At 39.4% G+C, this 17,187-nt stretch overlaps 1 protein-coding gene across 1 annotated transcript in view; it reads right to left on the bottom strand.

Moving 5' to 3' along the window:
• LOC127880721 (5'-3' exoribonuclease 1-like) overlaps positions 1-17,187 on the bottom strand; it is a 92,502-nt gene that overhangs the window by 46,930 nt on the left and 28,385 nt on the right. Inside the window, exons 15-16 of the mRNA XM_052428078.1 lie at positions 14,890-15,009; positions 983-1,152 (exon numbers count right to left, since the gene is read on the bottom strand). Of these exons, the coding sequence (XP_052284038.1) occupies positions 983-1,152; positions 14,890-15,009 (290 nt within the window). The remainder of the gene's footprint in view (positions 1-982; positions 1,153-14,889; positions 15,010-17,187) is intronic.

The raw sequence follows: 17,187 nt of genomic DNA on the forward strand, positions 1-17,187 counted from the left end.
CATAATTACGTATGTTTGACAAGATTAAATTGAAATAGAATTGAGATATAATAATCATGAGACACATCTTATTAAAAAAAAAAAAAAAAAAAATTATAAAAAAATAAAAAATTTACTTTTATTTTTTTTATTTCAGGGGGAATTTTTCCCCCCAAAAGGGGAAAAAAGAGTATACTTTCTAGGTGGGGGACTGCAGCCGAAATTCGGCCGCAGATTTGATAGATTGAGGACCCTGACTGTAAAGTGTTGTTTAAAAAGCTCGAAAAAAGGAGATTTTTAAAAAATACCAAAAACTTAAATGTGATATTTTTACAAACCCAGAGTTGTGATTGACAAGCAATTTAAGGGGAGGAAAATTCTGTTGAATTATTTTGGAAAACCTAATGTGCTGACAAACATCGCCCAACAGATATAACATTGAACAATGAGTTGAATTAAACAAGATTTACTTCTAAAAAACTTTTACATATCATACTAAAATGCACACTATAACAGTATTTATTGAGGGTTAATTCGGTAATGTTTGTTTCCCTGTGAAACATGCTGGCAATCTATAATTTTTCACTTTTTTTTCAGCCATATACATTCAGCTCTTATACAGTGTTCAATAAATGGCACTTTTATGTGTGACCCGTAGCACATTTTTTTCACACATGGCATAACCTTCACCTCACCAAATACCAGGATGGTCAATCTTCGGTAACTGGTATTGCTTTCTAATTTATATCAACAATAGCTTCTCCCCATTCCTGTTTAAATGTGATTTTCACTAATTTGTCTATGACTGTGATTTGATGAGAGTAAGACAGAACAATGTCATTTGCAAACAAATCAACCACAAGAATCACATTCCTGACAACACATTTTTTTCCTTCAAAATAACACAATTCAATTTGTCTATCTTTGACCCACAATGGTAAAACCATACTGATTATACACTTCTTTATATGTCCATTTCCTGAGAAGAACCAATGCAACCTACCTGGCATGGTTGACTGCAATGTCTGGGAAGGTGCCGGGTAGAGAGGTCGGGTAGGGGTCACCAGGAGTCTCAGAGTGCATGTACAGCAGGTGGGGGCCGTGTATGTTACGAGACTTCTCCTCCTCCGTCAGCAAGTGGGACACCATCCTGATGGCTTCTAGAAGACGGTTCTGTAATGAAACACATTATATATGCAGACCTGATGGCTCCTAGAAGACGGTTCTGTAATGAAACACATTACATGTATATATGCAGACCTGATGGCTTCTAGAAGACAGTTCTGTAATGAAACACATTATATATGTAGACCTGATGGCTTCTAGAAGACCGTTCTGTAATAAAACAGAGCTTTGGGGGGCTGAACAATGCAATTGAGCATTTAAGCATCTCTACAAAGTTTCTGTAAAAAAAATATATCAAGGAATATTAAAGTGATATCATGGGCATTTTTCACTGTTGAATTGAGCTTAAAAGAATTAGCAGGTCAAAAGAGTAAGTTAAAATGTGGTTATTGACCAATTATCTGCAACTCATCTTGCTTCCAGTTGTTTATTAAAAATATATTTTATATTTGATATTTTACATGACTCACCCAGTCCTCCAAGTCGAAATGATCCGTAAAACAAAATTGTGTCTTTGTGTCGTATGAACGAATCTGCACAAAAACTAAATTTAGGTTCACATGGTACATGCATGATCAGTTGTGAAACGAAAGTACGGTTGATATTCAAATGCATTATTTTTCTCTTTCCGGGATATTGTTTTAGTATGTTGATGCTGCATTAACAAATATAAGTGTCTATGAAGTGAAAACACCAAAAATAAACAACGGTTGCGATTGACACCTATTAACTGCTAGATGCACATAATATCACTTTAAATATTAAATGGTTAAATCTGATTTCCACCATGAACATTGCAACATATCAGATTTTATGTCAATAAGTTTCACTACAAGCTTTTTGTAACAAATTTCTATTTTTTTCCTTCAAAACACAATTGGCAATTAGTTTTTGACAATATGATCTAACATTTACTTACATGAGCTTTTATTTTTGGGCATCTATACCTCTCAGCATTTCTTATTCAAATTAATAAAGTCATCATAAATTCACATTTTCACATCTTTTGTAACCATTTATTGTCTATCAACAGATGGATGATGATAATTCATTTTGTTTCAACCAGTTTTAAAACTCCTGCCTCTGAGTCTCATTATACAATTTTTTCTTGCTAAGGCACACTTTAACTGAGTGTTGAGGATTAAATTATGATGTGTGACACATAGCCATTGCAATACATACCAGTGTATCAAGATTTTCTGCCTGAAAAGACCACCAGTACTTGTTCTTTATACAATTTTGGATAATAAAACTTCTCTCACACTCCACATGGCTAATTGAAAAGCACAAAGCTATCTTGCATAGCATAACACATTCTGATAAGTCTACTTGCATCAAGATTACCCTTTTACACAGATTCCTTTAACTTATCTGCACCTTTTAAACAAATTTTGCACTTTAAGCAATTTCCTAACCCTCTAAATAAATGACGAACCATTGGAAATCATCTTTCCACAACGTAATTAGTTTTTCGGAATCACAGACACTGAATCGTTGTGGTGTTTTGGCCAAAATATTTCAGAAACAACCACCACCTGCGCTCTTAAATCTGGTGTATACTCTTCACAACGTCTTTTCCAGATAGTTCAGCCACGTAACGAATTGTGAAATATTTGGCCTGCAAACTGTTTTTTAACGTATCTTAGACATTCTGCATTTAGCTGCTGACATTTGCCACATGTTTTGTACAATGGAAGTAACTTTTGTATAACTTTATAATAAATTTAATAATTTACCGGCTCAAAACCAGTGTTTATTTATACTTTCTACAAATGATACAGCCCTACTAAAGGTCACTGTATACTGACTCAAATCAAATGCGGTAAAATGGGAAAGGTACAATGAAAATAATAAAGCGAGTGTTATTCCTTTTTTCATTTTCATGATCGTTTTCTGTGCGAATGATTTTTTAAATTTAAAATTGTTTTCTGTCAAATACAAAACAATAAAACAAATTGTATCTGTTGCCCTGCATGGATATACTAAATCATTTTTACTAAGCTTTGAAGGACCTTTGAGGAATTTCTCAATTATATACCATGATCAAGCAAAGTGTAAGAAACCACTTGTACAACAGTAAAATAACCTGTTGGGATGAGTCTGGCATAGAAATTCCACAGCCCTAGGCAATGTTACTTGTACAATGACAGAGGCAGATATTACATAATCCCTTTAATGGGAACTATACCTACATCAATAATGAGGAAAAAGAATATCTCTTCAAAGCTGGAAAATGTTTCCCCATCCATTCAAGTGATTCTGTTACCAGATCAACGAGAGCTTTGTCACAGACGTGACGAATACCCCCACATGCCTCATTGACACATAATATTTTGCATGTTGTCTTCACAAAAAAACAGCGGACACCATGCTCACTTTTTAAAACGCACTAAGTGACCCCTTGACCTAGTTTTTGACCCAGAAAGGCCCATGTTCTAACTTGGCCTTAAGATCATCTCCATAAAACTTCTGACCAAGTTTGGTGAAGATCGGATGTAAACTACTTGAATTAGAGAGCGGACACCATGCTGAATGTTAAAAAACGCACTAAGTGACCCCATGACCTAATTTTAGGTCCGGAATGGCCCATGTTCAAACTTGTCCTAGAGATCATTTAGATAAAACTTGTGACCAAGCTTGGTGAGGATTGGATGAAAACTACTTGAATTAGAGAGCGGACAACATGGTGAGGTTTAAAACGCACTACAACACCCTGATCTAGTTTTTGACCCGGCATGACCCATATTCAAACTTGACCTAGACATCATCAAGATACAATTTCTGAGCAAGTTTGGTGAAGATTGGATGAAAACTACTTGAAATAGAGAGCAGACAACATTGTGATGTTTAAAACAAATTTTCTTAAGTAAAATTCATTTTAATTATTAAATACTTACCTGTTATCTCTAGCTTACCCCTTTCCAAGGGAGTTATTTCATCCGGAAAATATTCAAGCGCTGGGAATCGTCCACCTCTATAAGAATCCAAATCAGGTTAAACATAGTACAATGCAACCTAACAGGAAATCAAGAACCACAACTCATCTTTCCTTTACGCAAACATAAAAAGGCGATGAGCGGGGTGGGAGGTGGGACTTACCGATAACAGGTAAGTATTTAATAATTAAAATGAATTTTACTTAAGAAAATTTGTTTTAATATCATAAATACGTTACCTGTTATCTCTAGCTGATTTTGCAGCTGCGGCGGGAAGGTTCGCATATTTTTTCCCATCACAGCAAAACCCATATAGAGGGTTTACAGCCAGAGATAGTAGTATCAAGTCCTCTTATAATCTTTGTTAGTACAGTATAGTACTTAATTCTCGGATGGCACCAGTGTACTTACGCCATAGAAGAAACTACAGTTTGAGCCACTACAAGAGGACCCAACTTATACAAATTGTCTTGTTGGCACTCAAGAGAACGAAGATAAAAAGAGGAGAAGGTGGTCGGATTCCTCCAGAAAGCAGCTTGAAGCACTTCAGATAGTGGGGTCTGATTAATATAAGCCCACGAAGCCGAAAGAGCTCTTAATTCATGCGGTCTTATCTTAAACAGGGATAAATCCCTCGATGAAAGAGAAGAATAAGCTTTCCTTATAGTCGAGGCTATCCAACGAGAAATAGAAGCCGCAGACACATCGCCCCCCCCCCTTTTAATGGAATGAAAAGTCTCTTGCGAGAACCTCGAATAGACTTTACCTTTTTAAGGTAGAGCTTCAAAGCTCTGACCGGGCAAAGGAGTCTATCATCATCTTCATGTCCACAAGTTCTAGATAGACTTGGAACTTTGAAGGGTTTGGAAGCCATAGAGGGGAGTTGATTTTTAGCAAGGAATCCTGACTGACACAACAATGTAACAGAACCATCAGAAGAGTCAAAACGAAGATGACTATCCTCGATAGAAAGAGCATGAATTTCACTTCTCCGTTTGGCTGAAGCCATAGTAAGAAGGAAAACGGTCTTCCATGTTAGGAATTGTAATGAAGCCTGATCAAGAGGTTCATAGGGAGCCTTAATAAGGGAACCAAGCACACAAGCTAAATCCCATTTAGGAGCAAGTGTACGAGATACAGGACGACTAAGTTCCATAGCTCGAACAAGTTCTGAAATAGCTGGATCAGCACAGACTTGTGAAGACTTAGTGAAAGCCAATGTATGCGAAATCATAGATCTGTATCCTTTGATGGAACTAAGAGAAAGTTTCTTATCATCAAAAAGATAAATGAGAAAATCCGCTATTCGTCTAGCAGAGGGATTGAGGGGATTAATTTTCCCTCGAAAACACCAATTGGAGAAGAGTTTCCAACGAGCATCATAGACTGCTCTGGTGGATTTTCTCCTTGCCGAAGCAACGAGGGTTGAAGCCCTGACAGAAAAACATTTCTTCTGCAAAGATTGCCTGATAACGGCCAGACGTGTAAGTGGAACATTTTTGGGTCCGCATGTAGTCTGCCGCTTTGAGACAGAAGATCTGACCTGTGAGGAAGATTCCTGGGATAATCGTACAGGAGACTGAGAAGATCGTTGAACCAAGATCTTCTGGGCCACCAAGGGGCAATCAGGAGTATCCTGCAAGAGCTCACCCTGATTTCCCCCAATATTTGGGGAATTAGAATGGGTGGGGGATAGGCGTAAGCGTCCAGTTGGTCCCATGCGAACGAAAGCGCGTCGATTGCCCACGCTGCTGGATCGTAAACTGGACTCACATACAGAGGAAGTCTGTGATTGTGTCTGGTTGCAAATAGATCGACCAGGGGATAACCGAACTTGAAAAAGATCTGGTTGGTCACTTCTTGATGAAGTGTCCACTCCGATGGAAGTAACTGGTGTTTGCGAGACAAACCATCCGCCAGGGCGTTGAGGCGACCTGGTATATATTTTGCCAGCAGATGAATGTTGAGTGTTTTGCAAAGAACAAGTAATTTTCTGGTTTCCAGATACAGGGATTGAGAATGTGTTCCCCCCTGTGCCTGGATGTAAGCCACCACAGATGTGTTGTCTGTTGACACCATCACACAAGAGTCTCGAAGATGTGATTGGAAATGAGATACAGCTAGAAATACTGCTCGCATTTCTAGATTGTTGATATGAAGGTGAGATTCCTGATGAGACCACAACCCTGAAATTATCAGACTGAGAGGTTCCAGGTGAGCACCCCACCCTTCCTTGCTCGCATCCGTTATTAGATATAATGACGGTTGCGGGGGAAGAAGGGGTACTCCTGCCAACAGAGTCTCCTCGTCTAGCCACCACTGATGATGAGACCTTAAGGAGGGAAGGATTGGAATCTGTGTTAATAGATTGCCTGGAGACCATTTCCAACAAGCTGAGAGATAGTGCTGAAGAGGACGTAGGAAGAGACGTCCCAACTGCACAAAGTCTGCTACTGAGCTCAGGATACCGTTGAGAGAGAGGAATTCTTGAGCTGTTATATGAGATTGGGACAAAACCCAGTTGACCTTCATCAGAAGGTCTGATATACGTTGAATAGACACTCTGACCCGATTGATGTGGGTCAAGAAATTCATTCCCACAAACGTAAAGTCCTGTGAAGGAATGAGGTCTGATTTGTCTGCATTGAGAAGGAGCCCTAACGAGAGGAGCTCCTTCCAAGAGAATTCTAGGTTGTACAGAAGCAATTGACGATCGAGCTGGTGTAAGAGCCAGTCGTCGAAATACTGAAGAAGAATAATCCCGTGAACTCTGAGGTGTGATCCGACTGCCGACATTAGTTTGGTAAAAACTCGTGGGGCTGTCGCCAACCCGAAAGGCATAGACCGGAACTGGTAGACTTGGCCTTGAAAGGCGAATCGCAAGTACTTTCGGTAGTTGGGATGTATAGGAACATGGAAGTAAGCATCTTCCAGATCCAAAGACACCCCCCAGTGCAGGGGTTTGATGGATTCCCGTATGAAAGAAGGAGTCTCCATTTTGAAAGTTGGTTTGAGGAGATACATGTTGAACACTTTTAAATCTATTACTGGTCTCCAGGAACCATTTTTCTTTTGAACAAGAAAAAGACGACTGTAAAATCCAGGAGAATAAGGATCTTGAACCCTTTCTACCGCCTGTTTTTCCAAGAGCCCGAGAATGGACTCTGGAATATGTGGATGCCGAGATACCAGCTCTATAGGGACGCGAGAAAGTGGAGGCCTTTTTTCGAATTGAAAAGTCAGGCCTTTTGTTTCAAGAGAATGAACCCATGCGTCTGAAGTAATTTGAAGCCATCGATTTGAGAAGTGGAAAAGTCTGGCCCCGACTGGTATTTCCGGCATCGGAGGTTGTGGCGGTAGAAAGGGAAGGGACCTAGGGCTGATAAGCAGGAGGTGCGCCCCTGCCGGTAGAAGGTTTGAAATTCCTCTGTCCCGGCTTGGGTTTGCCCTTTTTCCCAGAATCTTTATTAGAAGACTTGTGTGACAAAGAAGGTCTGTTATAGGAAGACTGCCTATTGGGACCTGACCGTGGATTAAAAGAAGGCTTTTTAGAGAAAAGGTTATTTCTCTTAGCCGTCTTGAATGCTGGAACTGCTGGTGGCCTAGAAGCAGGATGCTTAAAGACCCCTTGGCGTTGTCCAGAGTTGTTTCTAGCTAAAGAAGCATGAAGTTGGTCATCCTTGTCAGCTGTGATTGCTTCTTGTATCCTTCCACCAAAAAGAAACCCTGATGTGAGAGGAGCTGTTCTGAGCGAGTTCATACCAGGTTCCAACAGAAAATCTTTAGGTAAAGAAGTAAGGATAAGATCTCTACGAATCCTTAGCATCTCGGACATTGAAGAAGCAGAAGTGTGAGATAAGGCCAGTGTGGTCCGTGAGAGATGAATTAACAAATCACGGAGTTCTTCCGGAACAGATTCCGACCAATCACACACCATTTGTAAAATTGTCGCTAGCATGAAGTCAATTTGGTTAGTCAAACCTAATGATCTACGTTCCCTCATTTCCCACGTTTCCAACATTGAAAACGGAACAGAAACTGAATTGGAACCACTTGGCATTACAAGAGATAGCTTGCTTATGTCCGGATCTGGAACCGGAAGTTTTGAAAAATCCAACCCAGATGTTGCATGTGGTACAGGAGGTTTGTAACTTTTACTACCTTCCTGGTGTTTTGGATCAGCTAGTTCCTTAGGAATTTTCCATGTTTCTCCTCGTTTTGGAATAGTCTTATTAGCTGATTCCAATGATTGAAGAACAGATAGAACAGTAGAACCAATGGGAAGTCGTGGGTCAGGACGAGCCGTCCACTTAATAACCCTGTTGGGATCAAATGTACGAAAAAGTTGTTCTGTCACAGAAATCGTCGCATTTGAAGACAGTTCAGCAGGTCTTGGACAGTAATCTTCACCAAGAGTACGAAACATCAGTTCATAGATCTGACCAATCGGAGCTAAATATTGATCCGTCTCAACATTGGATTCTGCATCTGAATCAGCCTCACTCTCTACAACACCAGCGGTTTGTATAGAATCAGCAGGAACAGAAGTGAGAATATCTTGTACCGGATTGTAATTGTCTGGTAACAGCGAATGATCATCCCCGACGTCAGTAAACTGATAATGTAAACCGGAAGAAGGTAAATTATCAGCATTGACCGGTACAAAATGTCCCGCCGAATTCTGTATCCATAGTGTATCAGGATTCGACAGGGTAGCTGTAGGGGGTACACGACTAGATACTGTAGATGATACCCGTGGTGTTGACACTGACGCCGTAGTAGTGAGATGAGCTCCTGAAGATGCAATACGTGTGGCAGTCAACGTTGGAACCGACACATTTGGCATGGAAACATGCGATTCCATAAATGAACACGATGGTGAACGACTATACGTATGGTAAGTCCGATGCTGTCTACGTGAACGTTGCCGACGTCCTCGTTTCCTGCAATGTCGAGAATTGGATCGGCTGCGCTGTCGAGATGTGGATCGGCTGCGATGAGATCGAGATTTTTTGGAATACCGTCTCCGTGAGTGACGACGTGATCGCTTATGAGCGCCGCGACAATGATAACTGCTCGACGAAGAAGAGCGTGTCCGATGTCCACTCCTTGATGAAGACGATGTATTCGACGACGAATCGGATGTAGAAGAATACGCCGATGATGAAGACCGAGTTCTTCTTGACCGGCGATTGGTGTTATCGGTGGCAGGCCCAACTGATGACTGTTGACCGGTGACCGGACCGGACCGGACCGGTGATCAATGACCGGACCGGACCGGTGACCGGACCGGTGACCGGACCGGACCGGTGACCGGACCGGTGACATGACCGGACCGGACCGGTGACATGACCGGTGATCGGACCGGACCGGCCGGTCATATTATGACCGGTTACGTCACCGGACAAAGACCGTAGAATGGCGGCTGCCATGTGGTCTGACATTGATCCAGTCGTTCCATGATCAATGTCGCCGGTATGCATGGTGTGAGTCATAAGATCTGATGACGATCGACTGACAACAACACCATCTTGCCCGGTACCCAGTGACTGACAAAACCGCTGGTCATCCTTGACCAGTGGAGTCACCGGGTAATCAACGTCGGATGGAGGTTCGTTGCGTTTGCGGCTGATCGACGTCCTCCGGCGACCTGCTTTTGTCCATACGTCGTAAGCCCACAAATCGCAAACCGCACATTTGTTATTAAATGTGCAACCGGTACATGCCAAGCAAGTATTGTGGGAATCCCACCTTGCTTTGATATGACCACAAGAACCTCTATCCTGTAAGTTCATTCTGAAATAAAAGAAACAGAAAGAACCTACAAAAGACAAATTAATGATTATAAATTCAAATAAAAAGTTAAACTACAAAATGTAAACACAAAGAACGCTGTCCAATTGACCTCAATTACTTATTGGGGAATAGGCACGAATTCCTCGTGGTTCACGTGCTCATGACGTCATGTACATGAGCGACGATGCAAACAAAGAAACCCAGCAAAAGCAGAAATATGACAATTACTGCAACGAAAAGTATAGAAATATAAACCGAATGATACAAATAAAAGATAAATAAACTTTATCCTTTTAAACTCCGCCAAAAACACAGTGAAAAGAACACATAAGTCCTGAGCCTAAAATAGGCGTGCACATGGTTTTATCCGGAAAGGAAAGATGAGTTGTGGTTCTTGATTTCCTGTTAGGTTGCATTGTACTATGTTTAACCTGATTTGGATTCTTATAGAGGTGGACGATTCCCAGCGCTTGAATATTTTCCGGATGAAATAACTCCCTTGGAAAGGGGTAAGCTAGAGATAACAGGTAACGTATTTATGATATTAAAACGCACTAAGTGACCCCGTAACCTTGTTTTTTACCCGGCATGACCCATATTCAAACTTGCCCTAGACATTATTAAGATACAACTTCTGACCAATTTTGGTGAAGATTGGATAAAAACTACTTGAATTAGAGAGCGGACAACATGGTGAGGTTAAAAATGCACTAAGTGACCCTGTGACCTAGTTTTTGCCCCGGCATGGCCCATGTTCGAACTTGACCTACACATCATCTAGTTACAACTTCTGATCATGTGTGGTGAAGATCGGATTTAAACTACTTGAAATAGAGAGCGGACACCATGCTCAATTTGTGAAACGTACTAAGTGACCCTGTGACCTAGTTTTTGATCTGGCATGGCCCATGTTATAACTTGGCCTTCAGATCATCTAGATAAAACTTCTGACCAAGTTTGGTGAAGATCGGATGAAAACTACTTGAATAAGAGAGAGGACACCATGCTGAATGTTAAAAAACGCACTAAGTGACCATGTGACCTAGTTTTTGACCCGGCAAGGCCCATGTTCAAACTTGGCCTTAAGATCATCTAGATACAACTTCTGACCAAGTTTGGTGAAGATCGGATGAAAAATTCTTGAATTAGAGAGCAGACAACATGCTGAATGTTTAAAACGCACTAAGTGACCCCATGACCTAGTTTTTGACCCGGCAAGGCCCATGTTCGAACTTTGCCTAGACATCATGTAGATACAACTTCTGTCAAGTTTGTTGAAGATCGGATGAAAACTACTTGAATTAGAGAGCGGACACTTAATACAGACCGACAGACAGACCGACCGACCGACAGACAAGTTCACTCCTATATACCCCCCTAAACTTCGTTTGTGGGGTATAATAAAGTGGAAATGCTACCTCATCAATTTAGTGGAAATGTCAGCCTATCAACTTAACGGCAATGTTACCATATCAAAAAAGGGTAAAAGTTCTTTATCAATGAAGATGAAATGTTACCAAATCAGAAATAGGGAAAGAAAACCTCATCAATGAATGAGGAAATGGATAAAAAGGTATTATCTCACTCAACATTGAAGGGGGAAATAGATAAATTGAATGAATTAAGCAAAAATATTTCATCATCAATTAAGGCAAAATGGATTATGGAAAAATATTACCTCATCAACAAGACTATTGCCAAGCAATAAAAGTCCCCTACCAGCTCCACCATTGTCAGAAATTCCACCATTGTCAGATTATTTTTTTTATTTGTTGCCATAGCAACCAGAATTTTTGACGAAGGAACAAAATGAAATGACGTGCATAATGTCCATATTGCCATCTATCCATGTTCCAAGTTTCATTAAAAAATATTAAGAACTTTGAAAGTTATCGCAGGATCCAGAAAAACACCATTTTCAGCAGTATTTCTAGTCTATTTGTTGCCATAGCAACCAGAATTTTAGACGTAGGAACAAAATAAAATGACGTGCATAATGTCCATATTGACATCTATCCATGTTCCAAGTTTCATGAAAAAATATTAAGAACTTTTAAGGTTATCACAGGATCCAGAAAAAACACACCATTTTCAGCATTATTTGTAGTCTATTTGTTGCCATAGCAACCAGAATTTTTGACGTAGGAACAAAATTAAATGACGTGCATAATGCCCATATTGCCATCTATCCATGTTTCAAGTTTCATGAAAAAAAATATTAAGAACTTTCAAAGTTATGGCAGGATCCAGAAAAAAACACCATTTTCAGCAGTATTTCTAGTCTATTTGTTGTCATAGCAACCAGAAATTTTGACGTAGGAACAAAATGAAATGATGTGCATAATGTCCATATTGCAATCTATCCATGTTTCAAGTTTCATGAAAGAATATTAAAAACTTTTAAAGTTATCGCAGGATCCAGAAAAAAAAACACCATTTTCAGCAGTATTTCTAGTCTATTTTTGGCCATAGCACGCACAATTATTGACGTAGGAACAAAATGAAATGACATGCATAATGTCCATATTGCCAACTATCCATGTTTCAAGTTTCATTAAAAAATATTAAGAACTTTCAAAGTTATGGCAGGATCCAGAAAAAAACACCATTTTCAGCAGTATTTCTTGTCTATTTTTTGCCATAGCAAGCACAATTTTTGACGTAGGAACAAAATGAAATGATGTGCATAATGTCCATATTGCCATCTATCCATGTTTCAAGTCTCATGTAAAATTATTTAAAACTTTTAGAGTTATCGCAGGATCCAGAAAAAAAACACCATTTTCAGCAGTATTTCTAGTCTATTTGTTGCCATAGCAACCACAATTTTTGACGTAGGAACAAAATGAAATGATGTGCATAATGTCCACATTGCCATCTATCCATATTCAAAGTTTCATGAAAAAAAATATTAAGAACTTTTAGAGTTATCGCATGATCCAGAAAAAAACACCATTTTCAGCAGTATTTCTAGTCTATTTGTTGCTATAGCAACCACAATTTTTGACGTAGGAACAAATTGAAATGAGGTGCATAATTTCCATATTGCCATCTATCCATATTCCAAGTTTCATGAAAAAATATTTTGTTAGAGTTATCGCAGGATCCAGAAAAGTGTGACGGACTGACGGATACAAAACCATAAGTCCCCTACGGTGAAACCGGTAGGGGACTAATAAAGGGGGAAATTGATTCATGTCAAGTATAACCTGATCAATGAAAATGCCTATGGATGAATGCACAGTATTACCTCATCAATAAAGGGGCAAATTGATTCATTTACAGTATCACCTGATCAATGCAAAGGCCAGTGGATGAATGTACAGTATTACCTCATCAATAAAGGGGCAAATTGATTCATTTACAGTATCACCTGATTAATGCAAAAGCCAGTGGATGAATGTACAGTATTACCTCGTCAATAAAGGGGCAAATTGATTCATTTACAGTATCACCTGATCAATGCAAAGGCCAGTGGATGAATGTACAGTATTACCTCGTCAATAAAGGGGCAAATTGATTCATTTACAGTATCACCTGATCAATGCAAAGGCCAGTGGATGAATGTACAGTATTACCTCATCAATAAAGGGGCAAATCGATTCATGTAAAGTATTACTGATCAATGCAAAGGCCAGTGGATGAATGTACAGTATTACCTCATTAATAAAGGGGCAAATCGATTCATGTTAAGTATCACTTAATCGATGCAAAGGCCAGTGGATGAATGTACAGTATTACCTCATCAATAAAGGGGCAAATTGATTCATTTACAGTATCACCTGATCAATGCAAAGGCCAGTGGTTGAATGTACAGTATAACCTCATCAATAAAGGGGCAAATCGATTCATGTAAAGTATTACCTGATCAATGCAAAGGCCAGTGGATGAATGTACAGTATTACCTCGTCAATAAAGGTGCAAATCGATTCATGTAAAGAATTACCTGATCAATGCAAAGGCCAGTGGATGAATGTACAGTATTACCTCGTCAATAAAGGGGCAAATTGATTCATGTAAAGTATTACCTGATCAATGCAAAGGCCAGTGGATGAATGTACAGTATTACCTCATCAATAAAGGGGCAAATTGATTCATGTAAAATATTACCTGATCAATGCAAAGGCCAGTGGATGAATGTACAGTATTACCTCATCAATAAAGGGGCAAATTGATTCATTTTCAGTATCACCTGATCAATGCAAAGGCCAGTGGTTGAATGTACAGTATAACCTCATCAATAAAGGGGCAAATTGATTCATTTACAGTATCACCTGATCAATGCAAATGCCAGTGGTTGAATGTACAGTATTACCTCGTCAATAAAGGGGCAAATTGATTCATTTACAGTATCACCTGATCAATGAAAAGGATTGTGGATGAATGTACAGTATTACCTCGTCAATAAAGGGGCAAATTGATTCATGTAAAGTATTACCTGATCAATGCAAAGGCCAGTGAATGAATGTACAGTATTACCTTGTCAATAAAGGGGCAAATTGATTCATGTAAAGAATTACCTGATCAATGCAAAGGCCAGTGGATGAATGTACAGTATTACCTCGTCAATAAAGGTGCAAATTGATTCATTTACAGTATCACCTGATCAATGCAAAGGCCAGTGGTTGAATGTACAGTATTACCTCGTCAATAAAGGGGCAAATTGATTCATGTAAAGTATTACCTGATCAATGCAAAGGCCAGTGGATGAATGTACAGTATTACCTCATCAATAAAGGGGCAAATTGATTCATTTACAGTATCACCTGGTCAATGCAAAGGCCAGTGGTTGAATGTACAGTATTACCTTGTCAATAAAGGGGCAAATTGATTCATGTAAAGTATTACCTGATCAATGCAAAGGCCAGTGGATGAATGTACAGTATTACCTCGTCAATAAAGGGGCAAATCGATTCATGTAAAGTATTACCTGATCAATGCAAAGGCCAGTGGATAAATGAACAGTATTACCTCATCAATAAAGGGGCAAATTGATTCATTTACAGTATCACCTGATCAATGCAAAGGCCAGTGGATGAATGTACAGTATTACCTCGTCAATAAAGGGGATGAGCACGACAGCCTCCCAGTCTTGCTGCTTTCCATTGAGATCCGTCTCAAACTGAGGAGGGTAGAAATCAATCACAGGAGACGAGTCATTGATCATCAAGCTCTGAAATGATATTGTGGATAACATTACAATCAATGAAATGGAATAGATGCTCCCAAATGATACATTTTGAAGATACATGTATAAGGGTTGTGTGAAAACTAACAAGTGTACAAGGGGTAATTACTCACTGAAAACTCACTCGAGCGTAATGACATGTAAATGTCCACAATGTTTGGTTACTGCATTTACTATTAATAAAATTTGGATCATAAGTTCCTGTGATATAACTCAGAAACATAAATTTCACTTGAAAATGTTAACAGGTGTATATGACATGTCATAAGTGTCCAAGATAAAACACAGAAAGGAATTATAATTCAAAAGCCAATAACCCTTATAAATGAACAAAGTGGAATGACATATGATGCCCACCCTAAAAGGAAAGTGCAGATAAAGTTTAAAGACATGTTCATCATTACTTCCTGAGATTTTGCATGGAAACAGATGAAATATTAATAACCATACAGCAATAACTCACTAACAAATCATTGGACTGGAACAACCTGACTAAGATACACATGTCAACCCTACAGAAATGTCGTTTATAAAAGTTTAATCAACTTAGAAACATTAGTGTCTTGAGATATCTTGCAGAAACAAAAGCATTTAATTATCAAAGGGCAGAAACTCCCTGAAAAAGCACTGGAACAGAACGTCCTGACTAAGATCTCACATGGAAACAAAAAGTAGCCTATTAAAAGTCAAAAGGAAATAACTCCCAGAAAAATTATTGAACTGGAACAACCTGCAAAGGGCGGGCATTTTTAACAATATATCCCTATGTGACAAAATCATGGGGCTGGAATGGCACTATAAAATGTATTATACTTGACACATTATAATCTAGCTGAAATAAAAGACAACCAATAAACTACAATTAATACCTTACTTTTTACTCACTCAATTGAGCCTCATTCTCAAAAGACTGGGCTTAATGCATGTGCGGAAAGTGTCAGCACAGATGAGCCTGTGCAAACAACACAGGCTAATCGGGGACAACACTTTCTGCCCAAACTGGATTTTGTGTTAGAAGAGACTTAGTTTAAATGAAAACTTCCGCTCATCTATTTTCTTTTTAAAGGTGAAGGGACTCTCATTTTCAATCACAAAGGAGGGAGGGGTGGAATGAAGAGGGGTGTTTAGTGTGGGGGCGTGGACATTTATTACATTATCTTCCAAAGATGCGGGAAAAAAATGCGAAAAAAAAAAAAAATCAGTCGGGGGGGGGGGGGGGGGGGGGGATTCTTGGGTGTGATGGTTGGACGGTATTTTAAACATAAAATAATAAAAAAAATATTTGTGTTTTTTAACCGTTTCATAAAAAAATAAAATTGGGGTGGGTGGGATGGGGGGGTATAGTGTGAGGGTGTGGTGGTCATTTGTGAGATGATCTTAAAAAAAAAATTAGGGGGGGGGGGGTGCTGGGGTATTCTTGGGTGCGATGGTTGGACGGTATTTCAAACATAAAATAATAAAAATAAATATTTGTGTTTTTTAACCGTTTCAAAAAAAACTAATGGGGGGGGGGGGGGTAGGGTGGGGTGGGGGGGGGGTATAGTATAGTGTGAGGGTGTGGTGGTCATTTGTGAGATGATCTTAAAAAAAAAAAAAAAAAAAATTTAAGGGGGGAGGGGGGAAATTCGGGGGGGGGGGGGAGGGGGGGAATTCGGGGGGGGGGGAGGGGGGGGGGGTTTCTTAACCAAAACTTAACCAAATTTCAATTTTCTAAGTATAAAAAGGCGCATAATTCTGTCAAAATGCCAGTCAGAGTTACATTACTTTGCCTGCACAGTCCCCTTATGATAGTTAGTAAGTGTTGCAAGTATGAAAGCAATAGCTTTGATACTTAAGAATAAAATGGACCTAAACACAAAACAACCAAAATTTTCAATTTTCTAAGTATAAAAAGGGCACATAATTCTGTCAAAATGCACGCCAGAGTTATCTAACTTTGCCTGCCCAGTCCCCTCATGATAGTAAGTAAGTGTACCAAGTTTGAATGCAATAGCATTGATACTTTCTGAGAAAAGTGGACCTAAACGCAAAACTTAACCGGACGCCGACGCCAACGCCGACGCCAAGGTGATGACAATAGCGCATAATTTTTTTTCAAAAAATAGATGAGCTAAAAAGGAAAGTGTAGTCCCTGATTCAACTTTGTAAACTGCACAGGCTTAT

The sequence above is a fragment of the Dreissena polymorpha genome, chromosome 5, assembly GCF_020536995.1.
Source record: "Dreissena polymorpha isolate Duluth1 chromosome 5, UMN_Dpol_1.0, whole genome shotgun sequence".
Lineage (NCBI taxonomy): Eukaryota > Metazoa > Mollusca > Bivalvia > Myida > Dreissenidae > Dreissena > Dreissena polymorpha.